Consider the following 9,802-nt stretch of genomic DNA (forward strand, 5'->3'; position numbering starts at 1 on the left):
TTGTCAGGTAATTTTCAAATTAAAAATGTGGTACATTTGCAAAAAAAATATATATATAATGGCAGAAGAGAAAGCATCATGAAATACAAGTGGAAATATTGAGAGAGGAATACTATATTAATGAATAAGTCAACATTTAGCTCATTACCTATCATGACAATCCTTTGATGATCTGCGAGGTGGAGAGCATCTCCTGGACTCCCTTCTTCTGGGAGAATAATCTGAGGGACTCCTTGAGGGTTTCCCATGACTGCTACTCCTTTCTCTCCACCCATCATCAGGATAACCACGATCATCTTTATACCTAGGATCTAAGCTTCCTCTGTCCCTTTCATATCTGTGTGTCATGCAATTATGATTAGACTCCCATAAATAGCCATATGTATATACAGGAAATATAAACATTGTTTTTAATATCATCTGTTAGTGTACCAATCCCATCATTTACCTGTCAAGGATTCTGAGGAACTTTTAACACTTTGCAATAGCACTTGCCACCGATGGTACAATGTGATTTTCTCCTGTAGTCAATGGTGTTAGCCATCAAACACCCAGATAGGCAGCCGAGAGATTTACAGTCCATTTTATTTAACATTCATAAAGTAAAATCAGTGGTCTCAAGTCAGTGTTCTCATTTCATTTTAGTTAATATTCACTGCCAAAGTATTAATAAAGTATTGCCAGTGATGGTACTACAGTATTTTATGAATTTAATTAAAAGTACTGTAACTGAAAATCCTTGTCATTTTCATTCATTAACCCAGTGTGTCAGTACCTCAGTTTTATAGTAAAGAATTTATTATTCATCAAATCAAGTACAGTACTGAAGAATCACTTCCCCACTCCCATGTTATACTTAGTACTCTTGTAATCTTGTGCCCCAGACTACCCTATGCTTCTACTGAGGGCCCAGATTCTAGTCCTAATCTTGAGTATGTGCTCATGATTTGTTAAGAGACTGGGATGGTAACCAAGGTTTGCGATATTGCAGACGAGTAGCTTAAGGGAACCCCTGAAGAGAGCCTTCCTAGAATCATGCAATGTACTATTAGTGGCACAAACCGTTGCAAACATGTTAAGTATTTTTAAATGAATGATATCAATAAATAAGAGATGAAATGCAGAGCAGACTTTACTTACAATCTTGATGAAGAATGGCACGATCGCTCCTGACCCCGAGAAGGTGGGTTACGTTCTCTCGCATGACCACTGTCCCTGTAGTTACTTATTGTTGACGTCAAACCTCTATCTAAGCCAGATCTAGAAGAATGCTCTTCGGCGAGTGATCTATGAGTTATGGCTCTATCATCATCCCAACTTGAGCCTGGCCATGATTGCTGATGTATATCTGAGCCAACACCTCTTGTGGGTCCTGGGGGTGGTACACCAGGCTGAGGTAGCTGGGTTGTTGACAGTGATGGACCCCAATTATAACATGAGGTGCCACTGTAGTTTAGACCAGGTGGTGGACACGAGGGTGGTCCAGGAGAAGGTCCAGGTGGTGGAAATGGAAGAACAGGTGGTGGTCCTATAGGTCCACTGGATGCAATAGGGGGTGGCCCATTTGGTCCTATGAATGGTCTTGGTGGAACTGTAAAATGAGAATTAGGAGGTGGACACTGAGGAGGACCATGCTGAGGAGGACCATGCTGAGGAGGAGGATACTGGTTATGGGGCAGATTTGCTGGATGAAAATTGAAGGGGTCTGGAAGTGGAGCTTCTGGTAATACTTGTGAAGGGACAATTGACTGGGTAGGGCCTTGTGTGCAAGTCCAACTCTGATGTGGAGCATTCATAACAGGTGGTGGTGCCTGGTTAAAATGATATGGTGGGCATCCAGATGATGCTGACATTTCCCACTGTGGAGATGGACAATTTCCAGGTCCTGAATATGGCCATTGTGGACCATTAAGACCCCCAGGTCCTGACCAAGATGATCCAGAACTCATGATGTCATCTAAAAGAAAACATACACAAATACATTATTATAGTGTCAGAATGTAATAGGGAATATCACAGAAATCGTTAAGATTATATAATGTACTGATTGGTAACAAATTATAATGCCGAATGCAAAACAGCAAGTATAAATAAGCAATTCCCTCAATTCTTAGAGAGTGCCCGAAACGCTTTGCGTAACAGTGGCTTTAGGCATTTGTATGTACTAGCTCTATCTATAAATTCATCAATATTTGTATCACCCCTTGTATGTATGTACTTTACCTAAATAAACATTTTATTTTTTATTTTTTTTATTTTTGAGTTAAAATTTAATGCAGTGGAACCTTGCTCAAATGTATCTCAGAGGACAGGAACAGACTACGTTCCTGTCCTCAGAGGACAGGAACACTGTGGGCCTGAAAGAATTTGCCAACAGAAAAAATTGTCAGAGCAAATTTAAATGGTGTCCTTTTAATCAAACTGTCTTGGTAGCCCAACCCAGCTAAAGGCAAAATACTGCTCCTAAATTTCATATTGTTTCAAAGTTTTTACTCTTCTCTTGCCTTTAGTAGTTAATGCTAATAAAAAACAAAGCTGAATGTAATGAAATGCCCCTTTCTGGTAGAGCCCTGATGGCTCCCTGAAGTTATTTTGCTAAGATTGATGTGATCCAATAACTTGGAGCAGTCACAGAAGTTCTGTTTGACCTACCGGGGACTAAAGGCAGGAACCTTTACCCTCCAGAGGTGTAAAGAGCAAATGACAATCCACCACCTTACCAGGAAAGCATCCAGAATGTCAGCAAGGCATTACAGACAACTGCAAGGTTCACAGAAAATAAAACCTCAAAATAACACTGCAAATGATTCAAATGAAACCAATCGGTTTATTAAAAACCTAGCTCAAACGAGGACCAAACCACACACCAAAAGATGGAGACGTTTCGGTCCGTGAATGGTGCCAAATGCAAATCTATGCAAAAGAAGCACCAGTGGCTCTGCCAATGCCGAACAATAAGAGGCAACAGAATTAGGCACTTTATGCTGGTCGAGAAAGAACCATGACAAAAGGCCAGTATCAGACTGACACTGAAGAAAGAAGACAAAGACGCAAGACAAATTCAAGACAACCAAGCAAATTCACACTGCCACCCCAAATAAAGACACAGATGGGGCATCAATAATCCAGTCACCTGCTTTCCATACAAATGGCGATAAACCCTGCACCAAAAACTTCAGACACCAGAGCAGAGGTAAAGGTCGAACCAGTGAGATACTGTACATTACTAGGCCGATCTGTTGCTTGAGGTGGAGGTGCAGAAAAATGCCCAGAATTAAACACTGGGCTAGAAGAGCTGGAAACCAAAGTTGAGCTGCCCACGAAAGCCCTTCCATTGCACAGCTGTTCAATGTTGACCTTCCTGTGGTGCACATTTTTTTTTTTTTTAATTATTAATTAGCATCCAGGAAGCACAAAAATTAAAGAAAGAAGTGTCTACTTGTGGTTTAGCCATAGTGGCCCGGAGAAGTTCCATTTGTTGGTAGAAATGAGGCGAGGTGCATCACGGGAATAACTTTTCAATTTATTACCATTGTTTCCCCACTTTATTAATTTAGTTATTTTCATAACAGATTGCTTTGATGAGTCATGTGAAATTTATTACAAATAACTTTGACAATATAAATATGCATGGATATATATATATATACAGTATATATATATACCTGTAATAATAATGTAGTTTATGTAAGCCTAAATCATAAAATTGAACATAGCACACATTTTGCTTGAAATATATACTGTACATGGTAATCACTCATTTGCTCATGCCAAAAGTTCAGTGGCTCCTAGTATGGCTGCCCCACATATTCAGACACTGGATGGTGACATTACCAGATATAGTCTTCATTTTTTTTTTATTTTACTAAGGCCCCCTAGAAGGAATGAGAAAGGCTCAGGATTTTTTTTTTAACATGAGTGCGGGTTACTGGAGGCCTGAGGAAGCAAATGTGAGCCCTGTGTATGTGCAGGACTTAAATCTTATGCAAAACTAAAATATATATATACAGTAAATGTGCAGTGCAGTCGGTTAGGCCAAAATCATATACAATGGGGCGATGCTAATCCGTTCCCAGAGTTAGTTTAGTTCATTTATTATGCACCCCATACCCATCTTGTGGGCAGTAGTGGAAAGGGTTACAGAGGCACATAATGGGCTCAGGGACTGAACCCCACAATTCATTTAGCTAAGCAAGTTATAATCTTGATGAGCTAGTTACAAAATTCAATATAAGTCGTCACATCAACAATGGGTTCGAGATCGACCTCAAGTACAGGTTCTAGATTAAGCAACTGACATATGTGGAGAGCTAGTGTCAAAATTTATATGTTTGTCCTGCACACTGCCCCCCATCCAGTGGGCAGCAGTGGATAGGTTACAATCACTCAGTTACTACCTACAGTTAGCAAACTGGGGATATTTGGCTAAAATTTCTGGTAGCAGATCATTTTGAATGAAATATTTACACATCGCTGGAACATTGGTTATAGAATTGTCTCTAAATTCACGTATCTTTTCGCACTCCATCACAGTGACGGAGGGTGTGCGAATAATTTTGTTGACAGTTTACATTTGGTCAGGTCTACATCAGCAGATAATGAGAATTCCCAGAGATACTTGTAACCGAGTCTAAGCCGAGCAGTAGTAACATCTAGAAGTCTGCTGATTTTATTGGATGATCCATAGATGTGTGGCTCCTCTTGCATGATAGTACTGCCTAGCCAGTTCAACAACCCGCACACCATCTTCATACAGTATTTACGAATGATCTCTTATTTCTGCTCTATGGTCATTCTTACTTGGGATCTCATATGTTGAGCCTTACCACTGACTTTCCTGGGACTCATGGTGTGATATATAATAATTACTTTAATGTTCAAAATGCAAAAAAATCACCACAAATGCGGAATTTCTTATAGGCGCGATCGTCACTAAGCGGGCAGCTGTAGTAAACCGAGGCAGGTCGAACCGCGTGACCGGGAACCACGCGCTCGGTCGACCCGAACGTGTATCAACAAATATCGGAAGTCGACGACACCATCTGATGTCGAGTTGCATTTTTCAATGAAATTTACATCGTAACTCGAAATTATCATAAGTAAGGGCAATCGTAAGTCGAGGTGCCACTTTATTGTAGATATGATATGTGCAGTTCAAGGGCTAAGGAGCCAGAACGGTCACCCTCCCCGAGTATTACTCCAGACTGGATAGTACCTGGAGTAAGAACTGAACCGGGGGAAAAGGTAACCGCACCTCTACCAGTCCAGTCATTGGCCGAGTTCCGAATTGTGAAGGCAAGCAGGCTTTCTGCCCGACAATGGGCAACCATTAGAACATAAGAACATAAGAACAAAGGTAACTGCAGAAGGCCTATTGGCCCATACGAGGCAGTTCCTATCTATAACCACCCAATCCCACTCATATACATGTCCAACCCACGCTTGAAACAATCGATGGACCCCACCTCCACCACGTTACGCGGTAATTGGTTCCACAAATCAACAATCCTGTTACCGAACCAGTATTTACCCAAGTCTTTCCTAAATCTAAACTTATCCAATTTATTCCCATTGTTTCGTGTTCTGTCTTGAGTTGATACTTTTAATACCCTATTAATATCCCCTTTGTTATGTCCATTCAACCACTTGTAAACTTCTATCATGTCACCCCTAACTCTTCATCTTTCCAGTGAATGCAATTTAAGCTTTATTAATCTTCATATGAAAGACTTCTAATTTGGGGAATTAACTTTGTCATCCTACGCTGGACACGTTCAAGTAAATTTATATCCATTCCATAGTACGGTAACCAAAACATAAGAACATTAGAAAACAACCAAACCCTCTGTGCCTCCCTCGCACCCTACAGACCCGCTCCTGTGCCACGTAAGTCCACTATGGGCTTACTATAGCCCCTGCTACTTGCCCCACTCCTGTGCCAGGCAAGTCCACTATGGACTCGCCATAGCCCATGCTATTTGCAACTTTTTGTTTCCAGTAGCTGAATCTAAAAACAACAACCACCTCGCTCCCATCACAATCGACTGGATAATGGTCCGGGACAGACCAAAACGTCGTCGTCTCATCTTCTGGTGTGTGGTTTAATCATCTTATCCAAGCCAAACCAATCCGTCCCACGACAATCTAGCCTAGCCTAAGCTAATCCACACCACCCTATTCTAACCGAGTCTAACACACTAACCTAATACATCCTAATCTAACAATATACACACTACAGTAAATGGAGTTATAAAGTTTCCCGTCGGGAAACCAATCGTCGTGTCTCTAAGTAAGCACTTTTCCTCGTAAGGATAACTGTAATGAAGGCCGTAATTAGACGCTGTATGTCACCGAGCCTGGAAATGAGGCCACATTTAATGAATAACAATCATCTACATTTCTTCTCGAGAACAACATACCTGTAAGGAGGAGGGCGAGAGGCAGAGTAGCACCCACACACACACATACACCTTGTGTTGTTGTTAGTTGAAGGGCGACGGTCACCTAGACGCATGTATCCTGGCCATCCGGATTCCCACTATGAGGGAACAATATTGTTTTACGAACCCGACTGCGACTCAAGTCCATTCCATCCAGCGGTCGACCCCACAGACGCATTCATAAATGTTTACATGCTGTTCATTCAAAACGGGAATTTTCTAAAATGTAAATTAATATTATAATATATTAGCATATTGTGCATATATAGGCATAGGTTAGGTTAGGTGTTTAGGTTCTGTTGGCGATTATTTGTATTTGTAGTACGTGGGTGAAGCATTTATAGCTTGAGGTTCGAACACAAGTCGTCAGTGAAGTACTTGTTCTGGAAGTGTTCGAAAGTCAACAGTTGTGAGTCGTGTGTAAACCGTTTTTCATTCATAATCCAGCCCGTTCTATAAACAAAGACCCAAAAGTGATTCCATCCACCCGCCAACCCCAGCTGTTTATGAATGAAAAACGGTTTACACGCGACTCACAACTGATGACCTTCGAACACTTCCAGAACAAATTTATTTATTTATTTATATACAAGAAGGTACATTGGGTTAGAGAGAATACATAGCATAGTATTTACAATCTTGTAAAGCCACTAGTACACGCAGCGTTTCGGGCAGAGGTCCTTAATCTAACAGATAATTTTAAGTAGGTAAATTCTAGCAGAATTAATAAAATGATAAATACATTGCAAGAAAAAAATGAGATGAGAGAGAATAGTAAGTATATTAAAGCACATTGGTATATTAAAGCTCTGGTTGATTACATTGACAACTTGATAGGTAATTTAAACAAGATTAACAGACACCATACAGCAGATTGATAGCACATATAAGAAGACTGTAATGATCACATTGGTAGAGATGTTCGGATTAGGTACATAAAGATTGGGTAGCAATAGATACAGTGCAATTTTAAAGCAACAAGGTAAAAAAACTATGCAGATGAGATTAGGTACTTTTTAGTTTTGTTTTTGAATGACGCAAAAGTTGGACAGCTTTTCAATTCATTAGGGAGTGAGTTCCATAGACTGGGTCCCTTTATTTGCATAGAGTGTTTACACAGATTAAGATTGACTCTGGGGATATCAAAGAGATATTTATTTCTGGTGTGGTGATAATGGGTCCTATTACATCTGTCCAGGGAGAGTTTCAGAGCAGGATTTGCGTTTAAGAACAGGGTTTTGTAAATGTAATTGACACACGAAAATTTGTGGAGTGAGATTATGTTTAACATGTTAAGGGAGTTAAACAAGGGGGCTGAGTGTTGTCTGAAAGCAGAATTTGTTATTATTCTGATAGCAGATTTTTGCTGGGTGATGATGGACTGGAGGTGGTTTGCAGTGGTTGAACCCCATGCACAGATACCATAATTAAGATAGAGATAGATTAGTGCATAATATAGAGAGATGAGAGCAGAGTTAGGTACATAATTTCTGATTTTGGAGAGTATCCCAACTGTTTTAGAGACTTTCTTAGTTATGTATTGTATGTGGGTACTGAAGTTGAGTCTCTTGTCTAGGAATAGGCCAAGAAACTTTCCATCATTTTTATTGCTAATGTTTACATTATCTATCTGAAGCTGAATTGCATTTGTAGATTTGCTTCCAAATAAGATGTAGTAGGTTTTTTCTATGTTAAGTGTTAGTTTATTGGTTGACATCCATAAGTGGACTTTTTTTAGTTCATTATTAGCAACATCATTTAGTGTATGTGGGTTGGGGTTAGAGTAGATAAGGGTAGTATCATCAGCAAACAAAATAGGTTTCAGAATGTTAGAGACATTAGGCAGATCATTGATGTATATAAGAAATAGGAGAGGTCCCAAGATGCTGCCTTGTGGCACTCCAACGGTTATTGGTAGAGTGGGAGAGGTTATATTATTGATGGCTACACATTGGTGTCTATCACTAAGATAGGATTGGATATAATCCAGTGCATGGCCTCGGATTTCATAATGATGGAGTTTACGTAAGAGGTAATTGTGATTAACAGTGTCAAAGCCCTTTTTCAGGTCAATGAAGAGTCCAATCGGAAACTCATTTTTGTCAAGGGCTTCACTGCAAATGCTTCACTGACGAATTTTGTTCGAACCACAACGCTATAAATGCTTCACCTACTTGCTACAAATACAAATAAACGCCAACAGAACCTAAACACCTAACCTAACCAATGCCTATATATGCACAATATGCTAATATATTATAATATTAATTTATATTTGAGAAAATTCCCGTTTTGAATGAACAGCATGTTAAAACTTATTAATATATCTGTGGGGTCGACCGCTGGATGGAATGGACTCGAGTCGAGGACGGTTTGCACAAGCAGGGTAAAAGAAGCTCCGAAGGAACGTCCCACTGTACCTTTTTGTATTTATTTGAATAAATAAATAATAAATAAAGATCGTCCAGCAGGTGCAAGGGATAAGCAGTGGAGAGCCAACGAGCCCCTTGACCAACATTTGGGAGAAAGGAATGGCGACGATTAAGGCTAGCCATGTGGCAGTAGGAAACGGGACCCAAAAAAGTGTACCCTCGTGGTGATGAGGTGCAGAGAAGCACTGTGAATTCTGAGGTTGGTACACAGATATTAAACCACTGCACCAGTCTCCGTGGTGCAGTGGTAAGACACTCGCCTGGCGTTCCGCGAGCGCTTTGTCATGGGTTCGTATCCTGGCCGGGGAGGATTTACTGGGCGCAAATCCTTAACTGTAGCCTCTGTTTAACTCAACAGTAAAATGAGTACTTGGTTGTAAAAACGATTCTTCGCGGCGGGGATCGTATTCCAGGGACCTGCCCGAAACGCTATGCGTACTAGTGGCTGTACAAGAATGTAACAACTCTTGTATATATCTAAAAAAAAAAAAAAATATTGGAATAAAAGTTGGATAACAGGATTGCAGCTCTGGAAAAGTTAGCTATGATAAATAGGTAGGGCGGAAAGTAAGGAGAAAAGCAATAAATTCTGGATAAAAGCATAGTTTTTATCCTATGAGGCATATATGAACTGACAGCCCGTCCTCCGAACAAAGACCCTACGTCCATTCCATGCATCCGCCAAACCCCCTGTTTATGAATGAAAAACGGTTTACTCACGACTCACAACTGATGACGTCGTGCTTCACTGAAGACTTTTGTTCGAACTACAACGCTGTAAATGCTTCATCCACTATAAATACAACAGCCCGTCCTCCAAACAAAGATCCAAAAGTGATTTCATGCACCCGCCAAACCCCCTGTTTATGAATGAAAAGCGGTTTACACACGGCTCACAACTGCTGACATTCGAACATATCCGGAACATAT

At 40.4% G+C, this 9,802-nt stretch overlaps 1 protein-coding gene across 1 annotated transcript in view; it reads right to left on the reverse strand.

The window, feature by feature from the left end:
• The window catches only part of drosha (ribonuclease 3 drosha), a 50,053-nt gene extending 43,496 nt beyond the window's left edge, over positions 1-6,557 (reverse strand). The window contains exons 1-3 of the mRNA XM_045743588.2: positions 6,420-6,557; positions 1,141-1,957; positions 149-337 (exon numbers count right to left, since the gene is read on the reverse strand). Coding sequence (XP_045599544.2) covers positions 149-337; positions 1,141-1,949 — 998 coding nt within the window. The 5' untranslated portion in view covers positions 1,950-1,957; positions 6,420-6,557. The remainder of the gene's footprint in view (positions 1-148; positions 338-1,140; positions 1,958-6,419) is intronic.
• Positions 6,558-9,802: the final 3,245 nt, after the last annotated feature.

The sequence above is a fragment of the Procambarus clarkii genome, chromosome 31 (genome assembly GCF_040958095.1).
Source record: "Procambarus clarkii isolate CNS0578487 chromosome 31, FALCON_Pclarkii_2.0, whole genome shotgun sequence".
NCBI lineage: Eukaryota > Metazoa > Arthropoda > Malacostraca > Decapoda > Cambaridae > Procambarus > Procambarus clarkii.